Below are 22,872 nucleotides of genomic sequence, written 5' to 3'. Positions count from 1 at the left end.
ATATAATTTTAATATATTTTTTGAATTTTCAATATAAATTAAATATTTTTAAAAACGTTTTGGGGAACGTAAATAATTATACGCTCTGTGTTCAATATATGCAGAGATTAGATTTCATGCAACGCACAAATATGTGTTGAAGAACTTATCTATTAACTACTTATTTTGTTGTAAGTTCTGCGGCTTCTGCCAATAATCCTCTTATATAATTTGAAGGATTATTTTAAATTACAAAAACTATGATTTTTGGTAATATGCAAATGTAAATCAGCATAAATCATTTAAGAACATTCTTTGTGTCTATTTATAGCCTTTTCTCCGTTTCGATCATTGCGTGGTATATTTCAAAAGAGTCGAAGTTGTATTTTTCGATGTTTCCTCTTGTGAAAAGCTCAAATTAGTACTTTTTAACATTTGCGCCTTCTCTATTCATTAACATTCTCTGGAGCTGCTATTCCATATACTATATATAAAGCTCTTCATTAAAGACTTCCTTGTTAGTTAGTAATACTTCGACAGTAAGGTAATTTATACCAAACAAGGTGTCTAGAATGAAACAAATTGAAATTATATTTAATATTTAAGCTATTTACTCTCCAAAATCTTAACAGAAAAATCCCTTACTAACCAATTTCACTTGCACTTACCTTGAAATAGAACAGCTCAAAATCTATGTCATTGACTTTAGAACGATCGGGCTAATATTTTACACAAGATAATTAATATCATATGATACTCATGCGCCTGCTGTGTAAAAAATACAAACAAACATATTCCCCAAAAATTAATAAATGCGAGTGTATTTTGGCAAACTTATTAAACTGGTTATAGCAGAACATCCAGTAACTCAGCTAATTTTTACATTTAAATATGTTTGTGTTTATTTAATACGAAAATATACAAAAAGAAGAAGGTAATTTAATCAACTTTAAACATATGACAAGTAACGGTGCCTAATTTAAAACGGAACTGAAATTTATAGGTCCAATATGAGTTAAATAGAGTTCTAATTTTTGTTTTCATTCTGAACAATTTGTGTACTCATTTAATTTTTAATAATTATTTTGAAGGTTATATAAATTTCAATATGCTTTAGAAAGATTTTTTGAGAAGTTTCTCTCCTCTCCAAATAGTCGATTGCTTTTGGAAAAACTTCTTTCAGTAATTTTACAAGGCATCTTCGAATGTGATTTGAACCCTCTAACCAACATCTCATAATCACTTACTCAAAGCACTTGGCTTAAGTAAATAGTCACAGCCACAAACATAGCTAACCTTATTACATATTATTTAATGACACATAATTTCTTTTTGAATGCAGCCGGCTAAAGTGTCCGCGCGATTAGTGATTGAACGAGTTTATTTATATATTTTTTATGGTGATCATGTTTAAACTTAATTTGTATACTTGTATTGTATAACTGACGTTGATGCTGTCCGAATGCAAGCGACGAAATTAATTTATCAAACAAAAATAAATATAACACACTTGTTTTTCATCACTCTATGCAAATTTTATGGTCTCCGATGTTGTTTCTTTTGCCGGTGAATATGACTATGCGCATATGTAGGTATGTAGATTAGATGCGTAAAATTTATATGTTTGTTTTTTATTTATCATTTATTTTGGTGTGAGCATTAAAGCGAGCATTGAACTTATTTGATGAAAAATTAGCTATGAACTCCGCTCAAAGTAGAACTTTGCATATTTAAGAATGAAAGTAAGTGGTATCGCTGTTATGCTGACTAATAAGAAGCAGAAAGATTAGCATATTTTTTCGCACATTATAAAAATTAGATATACGTAAACAAATTTATGATCACATAAGATATAACAGTAGGCAAGTAAAAAAATTTAATTTCTATGCAAATTGGTAATTTTATGTCATTTTGGCAAACATTGTTTTAAGAATCTAATTGTAATTTTATTCTGAATATTTTTATACTCTTGCGGCTATGTATGTGTACATATTTTAGATTTGTTCTCCTAACGGTTGTATGTATCACCTTAAACTAATCGAGTTAGATATAAGGTTATATATATATAAATGATCAGGATGTCTGTCCGTCCGTCTGTGCAAGTGATAACTTGAGTAAAAATTGAGATATCTTGATGTAAACGTGTTTATTGGCAAAAAAGTGACAAGCACTACCACACCCACAAGACGCCATTCATCTATAGCGTATAAATTGTCATAACTAAGCCGCAAATTAAAATACAAAACTGTAATTTGGTACAACGAATCGTAATAACAAAGAGCACCTGTGGTTTGAGAATTTTTAAAAAATGGGCGTGGCCCTGTCCCCTAATAGGTTTAATGTATATATCTGCCAAACCATTCAAGCTATATCACCTAAATTTGCATAGAAGAAATAATTTCAATATCTCTTGCGCCAGCGTGAAAATCGTACTGCAACCACGCTTACTGCCTATACAACAACTTTAAATTCCATGTGATTTTTTCAATAATAAAATTAAGCCCCCAGATACTGGAAATGTTGACCCCAGAGTTTATGGCTGACTTTTTACCAAAAACATCGGTCAATGTGTGAGATAGAAGATAATCATTTCCTGATAATATTATCTCTGTTTGTCAAATATGGGTTGAATCAGATCAATATTTCCCTTAGCAGCCATATACCTAAAAGACAGATTTTCGAACTTCCGGCTGACTTTGTAACCCATATATCGGCCAATATCTGAGTTATCTTAATTAAATTAAGTCAGCGTGGTTTGCTCTCAACGGTGCATCTCTGAGCCTAAAGTGAACAAAATCGGATGAAAACTTGCCCTAGCCTTTATACAATATGAGAATTTTCCCATAATCCGTTTGACTTTACTCCTTATATATGTATTTCTGATGGTATGTGAGGTACCTTAATGAAACTCAGAGAGCAGCTTTTTCTGATAATAATATGTAAGTAAACTAAAAATAGATAAAATCGGTGGATTGACGGTTATATACTGTGGAACATTTTGTCAATATAGTGACCTATGACCGCCTTAGTAGATTTTGGTTTCTGTGCCAAATTCTTAGCAAAGTCGAAAACTATGGAAATAAAACATTTTTAATTGAAGTTGTCTCGGTTGTCAATAAAAAATCGTATATCAAAGCTGTTAAGACTCCGGTTGCTACCCTATATTTATCAAATAAAAAGTAAAGGCGCTCTAAAAGTAAAAGGATGATCTTACAGATTCATAAATCTAGCATATATAAAAGAAGTTGTTACAATTAAAAAAAAAGACCTATTATTATAATCTATATTTTCTAATTCCAATTTGCTGCAAGTAATTTATTTGAGTGCAAAAAGTATAGCTCCAATCATTAAGCCTATTTCAACTAACTCAGCTACGATAATTTCAAAATGTGTGCAATTACTCAAGCAATTTTATATTGGCACATCTGTGTAAGTGTGTAAATATATACTATATAAATATAGCATATTGACCTGCCTCAAACTGTGCCACAAGTTCCACACGTCGAGTGCGTTACAATCACCTCGCCGAAGAAAAAAAATGAGTCCGTCAGTCTGTCAGTGGAAGAATGATGCGCAACGCTCGGAAGCATCAGAGCGTTTGATGTGAAATAAAAATGACTAAATGTGAATAAATAAGTTTCATTCATCGTTTACCCACCAACAACGGACACGATCAGCGCGGCCAGGTGGAGGCAGCAGTGTCGCTGCCAAAGCCAAGCTGTTAACTGTGTTAGTTGTGCTACCTTTGAGCACTTAACCAGAAATCAAGACAGCCTCAGTGTAAGCGTTGGCGATTATTATTACTCATATTATAAACCGCTGACCATTTCTACTGTTCAGTTTGATGCCGAACGTTAAGCTGTAAAAATCGCAGATTTTGAAAATTGAGCGCGAGCTTTAAGGCAATTAGAATAGAATACTTAGAAGGTCGCTCGTAAGCGCTTATGTAACTGGATGCATTGAAAAGTGAAAGTGTTTGGCGGTGAATCTAATTTTTTTTTCAATACATTTAAAAACAGTCAAGGAGATGAAATATCAATTCCCGTTATTTTTATGCACATTTATAGTGTTTTGTTGCTTTTGTAATAATGTTACTAGTAATAGTGAAGAATATTTCTCGTCTGTGGCGGGTTTGGAAAAACTGCTAATGGTGGAGTACGTGGTGTTGGATGAGTTACAGAATTATATTGATTCAATGCAGGAACACATTGATTCGTTGCAAAGGTAATAATTAGGAAAGTGCTAAAAAGAAATTAGCTCTTTTTTTATATAAATTGTGTATAGGTCGTTGTGACCAACGGCATAAAAAAAAATCAAAAATTTACCAAATGTCGACATTTTAAAAAAAGTTGAATTTAATTAAAAATATTGGTCGGTTTTAACCTAAAAAAAGATAGCTTAGTGATCGGATAATTTGTCTCCGAGTAATCATTCAAGCAAATTTGAAAAATGTAGTTTTGATAAAAGGGCGTTTAAAGATAAACTGATTGAACCGAGTGGCTACAGTTTACAAAGGTGTAACTCAAAAGCTACTTGAGATATCAATTAAAAACTTTAGTAGGGTATTTTTAAAAATACAATAAGCTATTGAAACATAAAAAAAAACATTTTTATTTTTAATTTCAGACTAGGTCTGCCCCTTAATAAGAATAATCGAAGACATAATTTTTATATAAAAAGTATGGAATATTTAATAACCTATATTTTATTAAATTTGATTATTTAGGTAGCACATGGAATGATATCTCATTGTGACTTGAAAATTTAAATTTCTTCCGTAAAATTTTTTTTTTTTTAATTGGAACTACATTTTACGTCTCCAAGAATTACTTCTGCAAAAGTAATGATATCTTTGGTGAACATTTTTCTGAAATAAGTTTTTTTTTTATCTAATTTGAAAGCCGTACAACTAAAAGAGCTTGAACTATCAGGAAACATGTTAATATGTTATTCTTAGTGAAGGTCATTTATCAATTGCTCGGTTCCGGCAAGCCTCGATGCCAAACGTGCCGTATTTCCAATGAATACACATACATAAGTTTTACCGGGAGATGGGGAAATGTACGTGGATTATTTTTAGTCTAGATAATTAAGCTGGAACTAAAAAAGTGGATTGTTTGGTTTTAGAGAGAACGTGGTACTTTAATCAATTCGATATCAAGGTGTTTTGAATTGAGCTAAATTTAAATGTTGTTTATTGATAGTCAATGAAAGAGCGGTTATTTCGTTGTTAATGAAATAGTTCTAAAATTTTTGATATTGCCACAACAATAAAGATTTGTCCAGTAACTGTTGTACTTAAAAATGGTCCGAATTTTGAAACTTTGGTTTCTGAGAAACCAAGTCAAATTGGGAAAAAATTTTCGATGATAGGTTTTGAAATATTTTGAAAAAATTCCGTGTTTTGCGAATATCATTGGGGATAATTTTGTTGTTATGTCTTATTAAAATTAGAGCCTTAACTTTGCTAAATATATATTTTGTAGTTTTCTTTGTATCCTGGGATCCAATAAGTTTTGAGCTATCAATAGTTTTTTAACAGATGTTTTTTATTTTGAAAAGAGAATTATCGGTTATATACTTTCATATATTTTCCCAACTGGTTTTTAAATGCACGATCCTCATATGAGTAGTCTTACTGTATACCCACTAGGTCCTTATGTTCCTCTGTACTTATTTATATAAATTTCTACCACAACTCAAAAAACTAGCTCTAAACTAGACACGAAACGAATGCGTGGGAGTAGAACTTCTCAAAAGTATTTTCTCAAGCTTAAAAAATTTAATTCTCTTAAAGACGTTGCAAAAAATTGATTTCTATTAATATTAGTACTGTCAACACAAGTTATAATGAATGAGTAGGATGGAATAATTGGATTTATCAACCGTGCAAGAATAAAATAAAATGAGTTTTATGTCTAAAAGGTGTTAAATGTTTACCGAATGTTTAGCACAATAAATCATTAGAGAATATATTGAATGAAGATATTGGCATGAAGAATTGCATTATACATGTTAAGACTTGTTCGTTGATTTGTTGACAACCAAACAATCATTAACTGATGTCAAATAATCCATCACATACCATATATTCTGTTATTTGTTGTAGATAATATACTAGCGCTGGTGTTTTCGAAGCAACTCGCAAGAAATTCAAAGTAAAAGTGAGAATGAGATGAAATTGGAATTTGTACTAGTTAAATCCATTTTTTTTTTATTTTAACTAGTGAAATTCAATTTTTTCTAAAAGCTAAAAATCATATTTTCCCAAAATATAGTTTAATTGCCACAATTCATTCAAGTAAAATTACTAGTTATACGTGCATCAACTATTATTACACAATTAAATTCACTAACGGTATAACCCCGAAACTTCATTTAATGAAAATGTATTTTTTTGTTGAAGAAATCAAAATCAAAAAGCTCATTCAATTCATGTACATACACATACATAAAATAAACAAATTCGCTTAATTACCGTAAAAAGATAGAAATCTTCAAGTTACTTAAGTTCCTAATCTTCTTTTTCTTCACGCTTATTTCTGTGATTACAACCTCAAGGTCACAACTATGAACCAACGAGAAGCGTCCGACACCTAACAAAAACGCATAAAATATTTCTGTTTTATACGGATGTACACGTGGATGTACAATATATGTAAGTAAAATAGCGTTTCGTTGTGTGCAATAAAAACGGCAATGAACATGAAAATTGATTACACAAGATGCAAAATGACATTAAAAATAACTTTTTATTTGATTCCGAACAAGGTGTCAGTACCAGTAAGTATGTACATACATACATCGGATAAGTTGAGTATTTTTTTTAATAGAGAACACTACCGACATAAAAATCGAAAGGTTCGAAAAGGGTATTAGCTTGAATATATAAAATTATTATTAAAATTTCATGAACTAAAAATTAGATTCCGTTCCGGCTAAGTTGAACCGAGCGGTTGCTACATGGCATATGTACTTATGTAACATATGTATTGTATTTGTTACCGTGTGGTGATCATAAGTATCAATGTGCTTCCCAATGATTTTCATATATTAACCGAAACCATAGCGGTGATTGATATCAGTAGTAACTGATATTTTGCTTTGACAATAGAAAGTAAATATTTAGAAATAAGATCGAAAAAGTTCATACAAGTACTTCGAATATAAAACTATTCAACAATCAACAAATATGTATGACTCGATAACAGCGTCACCTAGCGTATACCTTTTGCAAACATATTGTACTTCCTAATAGGATCATATAACATCTCAAATATGAATAAAAATTTTAAATATTATATTCTTGAACCATATTTCAATGATCCTCTTTCACAGTATTAGCACTACCGCACCATGATATGTAAATATTTTGTAGAATGCTGCCACCGTCCGCATAAGATGCGCTGACCAATGAACGACATTATATTTGAATACCATATATTGAATAATGTTTAATAAATAATGTAAATATGTTTGTGCATTAATGAAAAATCAATAATGAAGTAGTCGTAGGCGGTTATGAACTATAGGCATTTGCTTAGAATTAATTGTGGCGTTAAAATAACCGTAGGCGACACAGGTACATACATATGTAGATGTCTATATACGTATAGAATTTTTATTATCTTAATGAATGGCAGAAACAATTTAATTAGATATACTATAAATCAACTATGTACTTCTTATTCTGCTTGAATTAGATGGAAATAGTATCTGAGTATCCTTATGTAGAATGTCATCTGTCACTCTTATTTACTTCTCTTTCAAAACATAAAAAATCAACATAAAAAACTTACAGGTTTTAGTTAATATTATCCAGAGTTACGCTTGAGGGATTACTTACAATCATCAGAATTTGTAGCCTCATAATCGTCTTCTTAAAGTATGCAAGTGGATATGCAGGTCAGAAAACCATGCTTTTTGTGATTTTTTTTTTTTTTGTTTGAAGAGACATTTTATTTAATTAAAATAAAATATGCGAGTTTACAGAATTTAATGTCCTAATCGGTGATTAATTTTGGAAAATTTAGAATTTCCTTGATCCCCTAGTCGACCTCCAGGAGGGCCCCCGAAAAAAGGTGTCCTCTTCCCAAAAACAAAAAAATTGTCGTTTTGAAAAAGTTTCATAAATTACAAATTAAATTAAATTGAATTTATTATCGAAAATTTGGTTCCTTCAATTATTACCACACCAATATAACAAAGAAGATCGTATGAAAATTTCAAGTCGATCGATCTAACCGTTGAAGATGTTTTCCTACCGACTTAGAAAATAGCGTTTCGACAAAAACGCGTTTAAAAATTTGGGAACCGATTACACTAAGTTAAAATATTCTTAACCTTTGCTTGATCTTCTTCAAAAATGCGAAGAATACTCTCAAATATATGTGCATTTCATATATATTTAAGCAAAAACAAAATAAATATTTTGAAATTCACAAGTGTATATAGCCCTTTAATCAAGTGGTGGTATCATAAACAAATTTGGTATATTTTGGGAATTAGACAAAGAATTAAACAAAAAGTAATATTAAAATAAACAATTAAAATAATAATAAATAAAAACAAAAATGCATAAAATTTTCAAATATACCAATCTTTAATCTATGTTAGCAGAAAATGTACATAAGTAATATACCTAATTAGCCGAACATTTGCTTAACAAATCACTTTTTATGAACAACCTGTTCCTATTGTTGCTGATTAAAGCAAACGTAACTAAACTTTTAATACCTATAAATTTTTGGTAAATAGACAACAAAGTCGTTAACCATTATATGCACTTGCTCTCCCACAATACAGTTATAAATGAACTTTATCACATAACTGAAAATAAAAAACCGAAATTTATTCAACTTCTTTATTCTGTTTATTTATTGGAAACATTATTTTTCTGACATTTGTTCTTAAATGAAACGTTCGTTATTTACAAAGTATTGTTACTTATCATGGAAGTTTCATCAATATTAAAAAATTATTTGATTAACTCCAAGAAGCAAATGAGTTATGGTATATCATTTGGAAGTTTTCGAATGATTTATAGAGCGGAGAAGCAGTAAGCCATCAGTTGGACTTAAAAAACGCCAACAGGCAAATTTGTGTTGAAATACCGAACTATACAAAATTACAAAATATTTGACTGGCATCATGTGAAAGCATTACACTTTCAAAGATAATACTCTAACGTTTCATATGTATGGTATGTAGTCTTTGTTTCACCCGATTTCCCTCTATCTAACTTTAAGTGCTGAAATATCTGATATAAATACCCTGTGATAACTTCTGATATAGTATTTTACTCAATTAAACTCAGCTGTAGTAGCTCGAACGGATTAGAATTTAGTACTTAAAAAAAGTATATTTCGTGACTTCTGTAATGATGATTTTTGCTTGGGACAATGCAATCAATTTCTACCTGAAAATGTGGGGAAGAGGATTCATATAAAGATACATTTCGAAAACTTCTTAATTATCATAGGTTAGGGGAGGTTAGTGATTTTTAGTAATGCCAGATGGTGATTCAGTTTAATTTGAGGTGAAGTGTTCAGGACGTCAACGCTTTTTGCGAACTTTAAGAGTGACTTGATATCTAAGTTTGATACTTCGTCTAGTCCCTTTAACTGCGAAACTTCTAGTTATTTAAGACGAGTTCTAGATAGTGCTGGACAGAGGCATAAGAGATGTTTCAGCGTCTCTCTCATTTCCTAAATATAATATTCCGGAATCATAAATGTCGGATTTAAAAATTTTTTTTTCGCAAATAAACAACCTTCCAATTGAAATTAAATTTTCTCTTTATTTCATGGAACTATTTGCTCTCAACTTCGGGTTCTGACCTTTCATTCTATTGATGAAAGACTACAATCATTTTAATAAAAAGTCTCAAAACAGCTTCGAAATAAAAAAGGCTTCACAATTCGTTTTTTATACCATGTAATTTATTAAGATTACCGTTTTTTTGTTTAAGTTTTATTAACTGTTTGATTGTGTATACAATTATTCAAGAACAACAATTCGGCATTATTTCTCTTTTACTTTATTGCTTCTTAAATTTGTTTTAAAATACGATAAGCAAATCACGCTTCGGTAATTAACAGTTTTTTCTCTAAGTTTATGGGTATTGTGTGGGCTACATAGCTCTTCTTAACAATATTGGCTGGAATTTTTAAAAATTAATTTGTGGTAGAGATGAAAAAAAGACAAAAATAAAACAAGGCTTGTTAATGGGAATGGTAGGAATACAACTGTTAGTGTCTTCAAGTGTCTGCTTTATAATTGAATTTTTGTTCATTATTATTTCCGCGGTTTCATATTCATATTTTTAAGAAGTGATAAACAACAAGTAAGGAAAGGCTAAGTTCGCGTGCAGTCGAACTTTTTATACTCTTGCAACTTGCAAAGATCAAAGCCGGGGAAATAACTTCAGGTGTTGGTAAAAGTTCATATTAAAAAATGTTGCGAAAAAATTTAACATTCATTAAACGACGAAATCGTAAATGGATTACAATCATGAAATACAATTTGGTATTTCATTAAGTTATACTCGTATTATAGGTCACAGGCTCAATTACTTTTATTAATATTTTTTACTTCGCGTCAGCTAAAATTGTATTAAAATCATCATCAAATTAGATATATGGGACATACTCAACTGAAGTAGCTAAATTTTATATAATGAGTTGAAGTGAAAACGCCAACCAGAGGATCGCAATTCATTATTTTAGGGATATAAGGTTTGTAACAAAGTCTAGACCAATTTCATTCATATTCCCACAGAAAACTGCATTAAACTATAGTATATTCAATATTATACGTTCAGTTAATTTTGCTAAGATATCTTATATATTGACTGATATATATGGCATAAGGCCAACCGAAAGTTTGAAAATTTTATATTAGGGATATGAGAGATATTATATATTTTTATCTAGTTTTGTCAATACAAAATATTATTAACAGAATAAAATGCTTCCTAAGCTTCATTAAGGTACCTCACACCATATCCAATATGTATGGAGTAAAATCAACCGGATGTTTGAAAATTCTGTGTTAAGTTATATGGAGGCTAGGACAAGTTTTAACCTGATTTTACTTAATGTAGGCTTAAAAATGCACAATTATAAGAAATATACACTCACTAAATTTTACTAAGATAGGTCACATATTGGCCGATATATGCTGTATGGAATGAACCGGAAGTTCGAAAATATTTATATTAGGTATATGGGGGCTAAGGGAAGTATTGACCTGATACAGCCTATTTCTGACATTCAGACATACTACTATCAGGAAAGGATTATTTCTGAAGTTCAATTATATATCTCCCACATTGACCGATATTTTCGGCCCAAAGCCAACTATAGGCACTGGGGTCCACATAATCGGTACCTGCGGCCATAAGGTGGCAGACTGCAAGGGCATTATTCGTGCAATGTTTCATCTCGTTTATTCATTGCTTCCTGATATACTGGAAACTGAAAAATGAGATGGAATTGAAAATTGTGGTATAGTAGGCGTGGTTGTAGTCCGATTTGACATAGGTTTTCGATTAATGACGTTTTGTGGGCGTGGCAGTGGTACGATTACGCCAATTTAAATACCAAACTTCTTATAGTGCCAAGGAACATGTGTACCAAGTTTCATCAAGATATCTTAATTTTTACTGAAGTCACAGCTTGAACGAACGGACGAACAGACGGACAGACAAACAGTCTTTTGGATTTCAACTCGTCTCTTGATCCTGATTATTTACATATACATATATAAGCCTTTCTAACTCGATTATTCTTAGTGATACAAACTATCGTTCGGTGAACAAAACTATTATTTTTTAATTTATAATTAATTTTTTGATAGTGAAAAATAAGTAACTGCAATCATAAATTCGCAACTCTTAAAGTTATGGTGTCAGCTACAAATTTATCTGATATGAACTCTGATATGGTCCTACGGTTTTAAATAAATTATGCTAATGTTCCCCCTTATGCTAATGTTCCCCCTCTCTTATATTTATAAATATTTTAAGCAATTGGCGGTACTGTCAGCGCCATTTAAGGCCTATAAACGGTCGTGTGTTTGAGTATGCTCAAATGTTCGCATTTATAGCATTAATTCAAAACTTTTTTGAAAGGCGAGCGGACTATCGACGACCATTTTCATAATCTGCTTAATAAATTTGTATTTTTCTTCAATGTAAGAGGCTTATTTTGACGTAGACCGGCAATTTATGTGGCGCCAACGATTATAATTATATATGACATGATCTACACACGCTCAACAAATGTTGCTTTCAATAAGCTATGTTTAGTAAAATTACTTAAAAATTTTCTAAATACAAATTCAGCATTCTCGAATAGCACAGAAGACTTTAATTTTCCTAAATATTTAAAATATACATGTTTTCACGAAATATGAAATAAATTAAATTTACTTCTTCTTACTCAAGGGTAATAACTTGTTCGTATCGACAAAACTTCACGATATTTTTTTACAAAGCTACATATATGCAAAAGTTCTAGATTCTTAACTTTGTGGCAGAAAGTAAATTGAACATAGACAGAAGACTAATAATTCAAAGCAGAAAAATAATAGAGTTGAAACAATAATGTTTATGCATTCATAAATTGTTTATATCTTTATTGTGAAGGCGTTTATATTTAAATTTTTTGTTTTTGGTTTTGACGGACATTTCATTTATATTAATGATAGCAACAACAACTGGTTTACCTGTCTGTAGGTGAATAATGGTTGAAAACCGTATTGCAATTAGAGATTTGAATAAAGCGGTAACTACTTTTCTAATATTCGACCAAATCAATTTTTTTGAAGGATTGAGTCATAGCCTCCAAATTTTTGACTGTTACGCATTACTCAATCACTCGAAAACATTAGTTGAGCTTAATATGCAATCGAGTGTTGACCAGTGTCATAATAGATGTATTTTATTTTAAGTATATAAAATTATATACATTTACATATAATTTTAAAATATGTTCTAGATGCATTAGTATATATTCCAACAATTCTTCCACTGCTACGGCGCTGTTTGCCTTAGCTGAACCAAGTTTGTTTGGGCTGTTTGATATTGTGGCAAACTTCTCGTTAGGATCGACTAATTTATTTCGTTTTGAACTTTCAGGTTATACGTTGGTTACTCTGTCAATACAAAGCTTTGAGTGTGTATTTCGAGTTGTCATTCTGTTGTCTTCTCTTGGGCATGCTCGGCTAAGGTTTCTTAGAAACTTGTCTGAGATTATTTTGCTGGAATAATGCTGCTTCAGTTGCTGATGTCGCATTTTTTGCTTACTGTTAACTAAAAAGTAGGCCTATGCGGGGCTGTGATGCATTTTTACTTTTTTTAATGGATTTTCACAGAAGTTAGCAGAATTTTTACTGTTTTTGGCACTGATTTTTTTACATGTTTCATTATGATTCAAGAATTTTTTTCATTATTTGTGCAATGAGATATAATTACCATAAAAATATGAAAATAAAATACACATTTATGTATTTAAAAAATGTAAAAAATAAAGGTACCCTTTAATTATGATAATCTCGTGTATATCGGATTTTAATTTGCATATACTTGGCTGCTCTTTAATATAATATAAAATTCAGATAAAATAATAATTAGCCACGAATTTACCGTTTTATGTCTTACGTAAAAATACTGTCATCTTCACAAAAAATTGTGTTGTCATTAAACCAGAATTATAGAATTATTAAATTCAAAAAAAAATAGAAACTTTTTCGAAAAATTTCACTAGTAAATAGATTTTAAATTCAGCTCTTGTACATCTGCAGTAACGCACGTAATACTGGATAATAATTAAGAAAACAAAAATATACTAAATAACTAATTAATGGTGCCAGAGAAAATGTATTTGCATGCAGATTTAGTAAACTGGTAAGACTTAAATAAGCAAAACAAGTAAGGAAGGGCTAAGTACGGGTGTAACCGAACATTTTATACTCTTACAACTTGCAAGGATGAAAACGGGTTACTTACTTTTAGGCGTTCGCAAAACTTTATAATAACACTCAGGAAAGGATTTTTTCCCAATTTCAAACTCACAGATATTTCCGATAAAATGTTCGCTGCGGGAACTGAGGTCCACATATCCGGCATCTGTGGGCACTGAACACTTGTTCATAAGGTGGCCTATTTTAAGCGCACTATTCGATCAAAGATTTACCCAGACACATTCATTGGTGCTTGATATGCCTAGTTTCGGAACATAGGAATGTTAAAATAAAGGTACATACCCAATTATTTCGATTTCGGTCGAGTAGGTCCTGAGATATGGCTTTTAACCTTTTTAAGAAAAACTTAAGGAGAACATTTAACCTTTTAGAGGGTGGAGCCAGGCTCACTTATTAAAAATTTTCAAGCTACTTGTGCCCCTTGCTATGTTACTGTGATCCTCTGTGTCAAATTACAGTTTTGTATCTTAATTTAGAGCTGATTTATGGCACTTTATAACTTTATGTTTAGTGGCGTTTTGTGGGCGTGGCAGTGGTCCGATTAAACCCATCTACGAACTCATCCTTTCTTTTTTGCCAAGGAGCACGTGTATCAAGTTTTATTACGATATCTCAAGTTACAGTTTGCACGGACGGACAGACAGACATCCGGATTTCAACTTGTCTCGCCAACCTGATTATTTATATATACATAGTCCTATATCTATCTCGATTAATTTTAAGTGATACAAACAAGCGTTAGGTGAACAAAACTATTAAAGCAAAATGTGCAAGAGTATAAAAATTTTATATAAGAATAACATGACTTTGAAAGTGGTGAATTGAAACAAATAGATCGCTGCTATTCAATTCTTTTTCCAATATTGTCTAATTAACAATAGAAAGCAATTACAAAAACTGCACAAAAAATTGCCAAATCGTCGAAGCTTAAAGAAAATGATGCTGTTTAGAAGATTGTTGATAACAATATTTGACTAAAAAGATGTTTTGTGTTAATCAGATCTAAAATTAATTGTTCATATATGTATATAACTCGATTATTCTCAGATATATATGGATATGTGTGCTAATGTAAGCATAGTGTATTTGTTATACTATTTATCATTGTATTTCTATGGTCTTTGTATAATTTTTATCCACTCTTCAGTGAGGTGGACGCAATTCGTTCGGACCAACAAGCCGCCGCTGACGATGTCGATGGCTACCTTAGTAACCCAGTAAATGCTTATCGTCTTATTAAACGTCTGCAGAGTGACTGGAATACATTTGAAGATGTTATTCGTGCGGATACTAGTCGTGCGGGTACGTATTTATCAGGTGTACTTGTATGAAATCAGCGTTTTTTCGTGAAAATCAAATACTAATTTTGAATGGGAAAGTAAAACAAAAATTATTCAAAGTATTGGCCAATTGCTGTTTACACATTTTGACCACCTTTCTGTCAATTTCTGGATACCATGCCAATAGAAATTTTCGTAATTCTCGAAGTGTTCAGGTGAATAGTAATAACAGTAAATACCCGAAAGCGAAGAGGGAAAATTTCGAAAATAATAGAAAACGCTTTAGAAATACTTGAAACTAAATGGCAATTTTAAAGGAACTCATTATTTCAGGAACTAGAGATCATTGACCATTTTCATCAGAGTTCGGTCCAACATAATATCACTTCTCGAGAAATCTCCCCAGCTTAAGTCAATCAAATATTTTAAGGACTTATATTTTATTCCTAGACTTCCTAAGTCGTATGGAAACATATCGACAGACATTGGACTTCCCCACCAAAGAAGACGTTATTGGTTCAGCGGTGGCTTTAGTCCGGCTACAGGAAACTTACCAACTGGATGTTGCCGAACTGGCGAGCGGTATTTTGAATGGGATTAAATATGGGTGAGCAAGCCACTATAAGTCATAACGAAAACCACCTTTTTTATACAAAAAATCCCAATACTTCGTATAGTCCTTCAATGTCTTGGCAAGATTGCTTCCTACTCGGACATCATCTATATGAAATACAGGATTTCAATCACACCGTTCCGTGGCTCAAACAGTCAATGCAAATGCTCAAGAGTCAGGACTCTACCAAAGATGCGGTGACGCTGGATTTTATTGAAACAGTTGTAGCCTATCATCGCGAAATGGGTGAGGGAATAAGAGTGCAAGCAAATGTTGGAGAAATACCATAATTAATGGATCCAAACTTGATGACATTCCTTTTTTTATTAGGTGACTTTGAGACTGCTTTGGAGCTGACAAATTATATTTTGTCCTTTGATGCGACACGCGAGCAAATGAGAGATACCAAGTACTACTTGGAGCGCATGGTGAGCGACGGTATTAAGGCCGGCTTGATGCATGAAATGATACCACAGGCGGGTGACTATCATGTGAGTTGGAAATAAAATACTCTGTCAATTGATTCTAATTCTTCTGTGTCGCACATTGCTTAGCTCAGCAATGATTTCAAGCGCTACGAACAGGTGTGTCGTGGTGAATTGCAGCTCACTGCGGCCGATGAGCGTCCACTTCGTTGTCGCTTTGATAGTAATAATGCGCCTTATCGTCTGCTACAACCGTACAAAGTGGAAGAACTCTACCTGAACCCGAGGGTAGTGCAAATATACGATGTACTCTCCACTAATGACACAGATGCCGTAAAGCAGTTGGCCAAAACGCGTATGTCCCGGTCGCAGGTGCGGAATCTAGATGGTAGCGCTGCGTCGTCAGCCAATTATCGCATCAGTAAGAGCGCATGGTTTGCTTATGAAGAGAGTAGGCAAATGCAGAAAATGCTGCGACATATGGGGGATTTGTCGGGTTTGAATATGAAATATGCCGAGCACTTGCAGGTGGCCAACTATGGTATCGGCGGACACTATGAACCACATTTCGACTTTTTTACAGTATGTGCAAACATAATTTAATTAATGAACAGTGTATTTAAGATTTTATTACTTCAATACGACTTTCATAAATAATTTGTTTTCTAGGATAATTGTACTTATAACTTATCGGAGGGAAATCGTATTGCCACTGGCATATTTTATGTAAGTTCGATGAAAGAAATATAAAAAAATTTATTTAATATATATTGCATGTATTTATGTAATTTATATTTCTCTACGCTAATTCTTGATCCAGCTCTCGGATGTGGAGGAAGGTGGCGGCACCGCTTTTCCCTATCTTCGCTTGGTTGTTAAACCGCAGCTTGGAAGCGTGCTGCTCTGGTATAATTTACATCGTTCCGAGGAGCCGGATTATCGCACTCGCCATGCTGCCTGCCCGGTGTTGAAGGGCTCTAAGTGGAGTGCGTACATTATTCATAATTTTTTAAGTCTTTACGGAATCTAAATTTTAACGTAATATTTTGTATTTAATTTTCAGTTGGTAATATTTGGGTACGCGTACGCAATCAGGACCGTGACCGTCCATGTGGTCTCTTACCTGATCACCAGATGTCGCTAAAATACAAACATTTGGTTTAAATACTCGTATGCCTTTATATTTATGTAATTTTATATTGATGAAGCAAGTATTTGCTTCTATAAAAGTAATTATGTTGTGTTATTTGTTTTTTCAAACGAATTTTTATCTCAACTATTGTGATTTTTAGGTTTAAATAAAGATTTATTATAACTGTATGAAAAGCTTTTCAGTAGCTCAATTCAGCTTTGTTAGAAATTTTAATTAAATTAAAGTGACTAGGTGAGCTATTTTTTTAATTCGACAGCAATCAAGGTTAGACGAAAATATAGACTAAACTTTGGATTACCTGATGCCAACATTTAGTTTTCGAACTCATTAATTTTCGAAGTTCAGCCCAATTTCAGAGTCAAAATGAACCGGTCCGTCTTACTATATTTAACTCTGAAGCGAAACTAATCTCTTTTCTTTTAGCGAAACGAATTCTTTAAAATTTGTTTTAAATCTAAAGATTCAGTTCTTTCTTTAAGAATGTTCAATTTGGTTACTTGAGATATTTTGATGCAGTAGTGAGGAATTAGACACTAGATGCCTATTTGAGCTACTTCCATTTTTAATTTATATGTATGGACTACGTTTTAGTATAATGTAGATTCATGACTTAATGTTCGATATCTATCGACTTATACGTCAATTAGTGCCTCAGCTTTTAAATATCGATCTGAAGTTTTACACACGTCTTTTTCTCCCCAAGAAACTGCTCAATTGTCGGAATCGCCGATTTCGGACCATTATCGCATATTGCTGCCATATAAACCGAACTGAAAAATCTAGTTCTTGAATGGAAACTTTTTTATTTGACAAGATATCTTCACGAAATTTGGCAAGTTTTATTGTCCGAGACAACATAACAATTTCCGAATATATTTTTCAGAGCGGACCACTATAGCATATACATAGCTACTATACAAACTGACCGATTAAAATCAAGTTCTTGTGAGGATTTTTTTTTACTTGCGAAGGGTATTATAGCATCGGTGAAACCCAAGTTAATTTTTTTCTTGTTTATTATATCAGTTATATATTTCAATGTTTAAAAAGGGTGTATGCGTGGTTGTGGTCCGATTTTACCGAATTTTCAAACTTAGAGCCTTTTATGATGGTAATACTAGTATAACCACAGTTTCAAACTCTATGCAACATGTTGCGAGAGAGGGGTCGCATTGTGTGCTTTTCTTATATATTTATTATATGTTTCTATATCTGTAATAAAGGTATATATATATATATATATATATATCTTTCCTTATATTGATTGAAGTACGAGTAATGATGCTGTTTTTCGGCGATTTTTTAAATTAAACCGAAATAATTTTCAATACCAACACATACCATAGATATGAGTATGTACATATGTATTTACTTTTGTATGACTGTTTTCTGTTCCCATGTGTGTAAAGAAAAAATAAATAAAAGTGTACAAATATATACAAGTACATGAGATAATTTTTAAGTATTTTATGGACATATTCATTAGCTTACTCAGAAACAAAAGTGAATTACTTAAACTTCTCTACAATATACATATGCATGTAGAGTATGTATAGGTATACCATATATTCTACTTCTATCATATATGAGCCGATTTGTAGTTGTCACGTATTAAGCCACAGGGATGACTGAATTCCTGATAACCAGAATGCACCCAAATGTTGCAAACTATGAAGTAAATGAAGATAGTATGGATTTTATGTATAAATTATATGAGAACTTACTTCGCTTGGTGCCCTTGATTACAGGGCAGCCGGCATGCAAAGTACGTCTGTCGGGATCCAAAGACTTATGCAAGTTACGCCACATAACCATCGAACCCTTTACGGGTTTCGCGTAAACATTCAAGAAGGGAAACACAGTATAACCGCCCTGCTCGACGTCAGAAGCCTAGTAATAATGATTATCGTTAAAAGGATTCAAAGAAGCAGTTAATGCATAATTGATCATACAAAGAATAAATGTGTTGCTATGCGATTTCCAATCCATGGAGATTTAACAGTCGGATCCTGTTCAAATGAGTAAAGAAAATAAAATTATGAACCCTACATTTCGACTTTAAATTATTTTTTGTTTGCATACAAAGTTATCGAAATAGTCGTGGTGCGGATCGTACTGCCCCCCGATGCCATAATTTGCCACCTGCATATCTTCAGCATTCGTTAAATCGAAACCAGTTATAGCCGATACCGTACGATAGATGTATTTTAGCGTTGGACTATGATATGTTAGCCAAGTTTGTTGGCTGACGCGCACATCGCGAACCAAATGTTCATTTCCACCGCCAACACGTGAACGAACCATATGTGCTTCGGACTGATCAAGTATATCATCAATATGTTTATCGCTTAGCAGTCCATGGTACACGACAATTTCGGGATCTGCATGCAATTCTTCTTTTCGCAATGGCGCCAATATGAATAGTGGTTTATTGAGAGTATCTAATTTGCACTTGAGTTGATGTAGTCCTTTTTGTTTCACTTGTTGACCTTGACACAAACGTGAGTAGTTCGCAAACCATTCCTGCCTCTCCCATACACTGAAACTTTCGGAATCAGTGTGATTTTGTTGTTCCTTAATATTTTTATAAACTAGCAGATCTTTAAAAATGTGTTCCGGATTTATTTCTAAAATTTCGTTAATGTAAATCTGCATTTCTTCTTGTTCACCCAACTCATAGTTGGCGAGTGCTAAATACTCCAGTGTTTCGATTAATATTTTCTCTGTTAGTGGATCTTGTTCGGATGCAGATGGTTTTTCTTGATGGTTGTTGCTTCTTTCGATATCATTTTCGTAAATTATATTACCTTCTTCATCTAATTCGTACAATACTAAGTGTTCGTCGCCATCATTTCCACTGTTATCTTCGTAATCGTCAGCATTACTTTGCATATTTGAAAACATAGCATTTTCTACTTCCCTTATTATATTTTCATCTTCAATTAGTTCATCCTCTGTGTTCTCTTCATTACCAAAATCCTTTAATGAAGTCTTAATACTCGCATCTTCACCAATATTCAGCAGCTTCAATACTAACTGTAGCCATTCTTTTGCTAACGGGTATTCCTTAACTTCGAAAAGACTGCTTCCGATTTCAAAACACTCGTCTACAGAGAGTTCCGAACTTGAGAAATAGGGAGATATTAACTTGTTATTCCAAAATTCAACTTTCGTTCCTAATTTTACTCACCCATAGTTAACGCCATTGATGATACCATCTGCCAAATCAGTTGTACTTAAGTTATACATGATCTGCAGGCGCCCTAAACCTTTGGCCGCACCACGTAGATCACTTATGTCAGGGAAAGAAATATCCGCAGTTAACGCCGTTAGGTTTTCCTTAAGTGCTATGTTTTTGAGAATATAATCATATGGCTAGTGTGAATGGAAAATAATAATTTCATGATAAATAGGTAGTCAACCCGAAACCAAATTTCGGTACAGTATTAAGAACCGTGCCACAAAATTGTATTATTGGTATTTTGGACATCCAATAAAATCCGCAAATTAGTGATATTTATTCTCTATATTAAATATTAATTATTTTCAATAATTCGCTATTTTTCCAAAATAATAAATGGCTTTCTGATTTAGTGTGAAGAAGCCAATTATTGGAACTAATGAACGTGAAAATATTAAACTATAAAATTCGTCAAACACTCACCTTTCAGGCCTTTGTTAAACCCAATATTTTCCGTTATTACAGTCCAGTCAACAACAGTTCGTTTAATTAATTTGTATGCATTTAAAGGGTTTCCCAGATATTCCTCCGGATCCTCCAGCGCCAATGCATGCTCCTCCTTTACTTTTTCTATGAAACTGAAATAAATTTAATTTATTCAGTTCACTAGTAATGCCAAACAGCTGGTTTTAGTAATAACTATGTACCAACTTGCGATATACTGCAAAATCGTCCGCCTGAGAATCGAGCAAATTCCTATACCACTGTATTAAATCTTCCTCTGCGACTGCCAGCACTGGTAAGCTGTCGGTTGATGAGAAGTACTCGGCTTGACACGTGGCAGTCCAAAGTGCGATGAAGAGTAGTGGGAGGTAGCAGTGAAGACTAATTCTTATTTTACTCTTTACTTTGGGCTTCGGCTTGGTTATAATTCGAAGTTGCGTTTGCGAAGTCATTTTTCAGATTTTTTCTCTCGTCTGAAGAAGCTTAAGTTCTTGACGCTTCCAATACTATTCCTTAAATGAAAATGTATTTTTTACTTACCGTTGTGACGATCAGGAAAGCGTGGCTCGGAGTAAGTCATTCATACAACGGTTATGTGCAGGTGTTTCAGTTTACTTAAGGCTTATATATTATTGTATATACATACACATTTAGTTACTATGAATATGGATAAGTGATACGGAAACAATGTGTTGATCGATGTGCACTTACATAGGTAAATATATATGTATATTTTGTGTGTAATACATATTTTTATCAAATTTACACTCATGTATGCGAGTATACAAACATGTATTTTTTTGAAAGTTGTCAAGCACTGTTTACTTTATCTGTTATATAAATGTTGAACTTTGTATGGACTCAATATTTGGAGAGAAGTAAATATCGTAGTAAAAGAAAATACAAATGTGTCTAGTATAGAACACTCAAATAAGTTTATTTCGAATCCTCAAGTGTATACATACCTATATATGTACATATATGTATACTTGTATATTATATACAAGTATGTACCTATTCTATAATTAGCAATATAGTTGGCACAATTTGTTCGTATATTCTGGATTGTTTTGGAAACCAATACAGATTGTAATTGAATGGATCTACACTTTTGATACACATGAGCTCTATTTCAAAACTTGGTGACTTCCATATACCGAACTTTACCGATCGCGGTTTTCAAGTTGACTTTATATCAGACAACAACACATGGGTTTTGTGTGCGAACTTTTATGTGCCCACGATAGATGTCCAAAGGTTTTAATCAGTTTTTTGTTCTTATCAATTGAATAATTCACGTTTGGGTATAGTGTTCCTGAAGCGATATTAGTGAATGAAAAATAAATATAAAGTGAAATAAATCGACAATGACAGGTGCTGTATTGGCTTCGAGGTCAAAGAAATTAAGCCTTTCTGATATTAGTGCTAAAGTAAATTTTCTTTCGCTTATCTTTTTAAAGAATTTTCGAAAGACCAGGACTCTTAAGCGAAACTGCGGTACTGAAAGGAAAAAGAAGAGTAACCAACAGGAAAAATGTATGCTGAAGCACCTAAGCATGTCAAATGTCGATTTAAAACTGCAAGACGTAGAAGAAGAAGTAAGGTGTAAGTGTGTCCAATCGGATGGAATCAAAATGAACACTTGAACCGTACAAAGATCCTATTAAATTAAAGAGATTAAATTTTATGGGCGCCGGCTAAGAAAAAAACATGTTGACATTTAAAATGCGTTGTGGCTACAATGTCCAAAA

General features: G+C 32.5%; 2 protein-coding genes across 3 annotated transcripts; one reads left to right on the top strand and one right to left on the bottom strand.

Moving 5' to 3' along the window:
• The first annotated feature begins 1,348 nt into the window (after window positions 1-1,348).
• PH4alphaMP (prolyl-4-hydroxylase-alpha MP) lies at window positions 1,349-17,486 on the top strand. 2 transcript variants are annotated; one of them, XM_036368175.2, is made up of 9 exons: window positions 1,349-1,571; window positions 15,113-15,267; window positions 15,696-15,852; window positions 15,923-16,104; window positions 16,189-16,349; window positions 16,413-16,865; window positions 16,953-17,009; window positions 17,104-17,269; window positions 17,347-17,486. In XM_036368175.2, the coding sequence occupies exons 1-9, from the start codon at window positions 1,507-1,509 to the stop codon at window positions 17,445-17,447; spliced, it is 1,497 nt and encodes a 498-aa protein (XP_036224068.2). In that variant the 5' UTR covers window positions 1,349-1,506; the 3' UTR covers window positions 17,448-17,486. The 2 variants fall into 2 exon arrangements, with proteins under 2 accessions (XP_036224068.2, XP_036224067.2); XM_036368174.2 differs by lacking the exon at window positions 1,349-1,571 and adding an exon at window positions 3,798-4,203.
• On the bottom strand, window positions 17,104-21,633 carry PH4alphaSG2 (prolyl-4-hydroxylase-alpha SG2). Its single transcript, XM_070105592.1, has 7 exons — window positions 21,329-21,633; window positions 21,101-21,255; window positions 20,627-20,783; window positions 19,519-20,560; window positions 19,389-19,445; window positions 19,161-19,326; window positions 17,104-19,104 (listed from the first exon to the last, which is right to left on the bottom strand). Exons 1-7 carry the CDS (start codon window positions 21,571-21,573, stop codon window positions 19,016-19,018), a joined length of 1,911 nt encoding a protein of 636 aa, XP_069961693.1. The 5' UTR covers window positions 21,574-21,633; the 3' UTR covers window positions 17,104-19,015.
• Window positions 21,634-22,872: the final 1,239 nt, after the last annotated feature.

This window comes from Bactrocera oleae, chromosome 2 (genome assembly GCF_042242935.1).
Source record: "Bactrocera oleae isolate idBacOlea1 chromosome 2, idBacOlea1, whole genome shotgun sequence".
In the NCBI taxonomy this organism is placed as follows: Eukaryota; Metazoa; Arthropoda; class Insecta; order Diptera; family Tephritidae; genus Bactrocera; species Bactrocera oleae.
This window is presented reverse-complemented; position numbering and strand designations above follow the sequence as displayed.

Coding starts and splice junctions, on each gene's coding strand:
- PH4alphaMP (XM_036368174.2), top strand. CDS start 4,007: ATGAAATATCAATTCCCGTTATTTTTATGCACATTTATAGTGTTTTGT. Junction 4,204..15,112: donor CACATTGATTCGTTGCAAAG/GTAATAATTAGG, acceptor TCCACTCTTCAG/TGAGGTGGACGCAATTCGTT. Junction 16,350..16,412: donor CACAGGCGGGTGACTATCAT/GTGAGTTGGAAA, acceptor CACATTGCTTAG/CTCAGCAATGATTTCAAGCG.
- PH4alphaSG2 (XM_070105592.1), bottom strand. CDS start 21,573: ATGACTTCGCAAACGCAACTTCGAATTATAACCAAGCCGAAGCCCAAA. Junction 21,256..21,328: donor GATTTTGCAGTATATCGCAA/GTTGGTACATAG, acceptor AATTTATTTCAG/TTTCATAGAAAAAGTAAAGG. Junction 19,327..19,388: donor TAGCAACACATTTATTCTTT/GTATGATCAATT, acceptor CATTATTACTAG/GCTTCTGACGTCGAGCAGGG.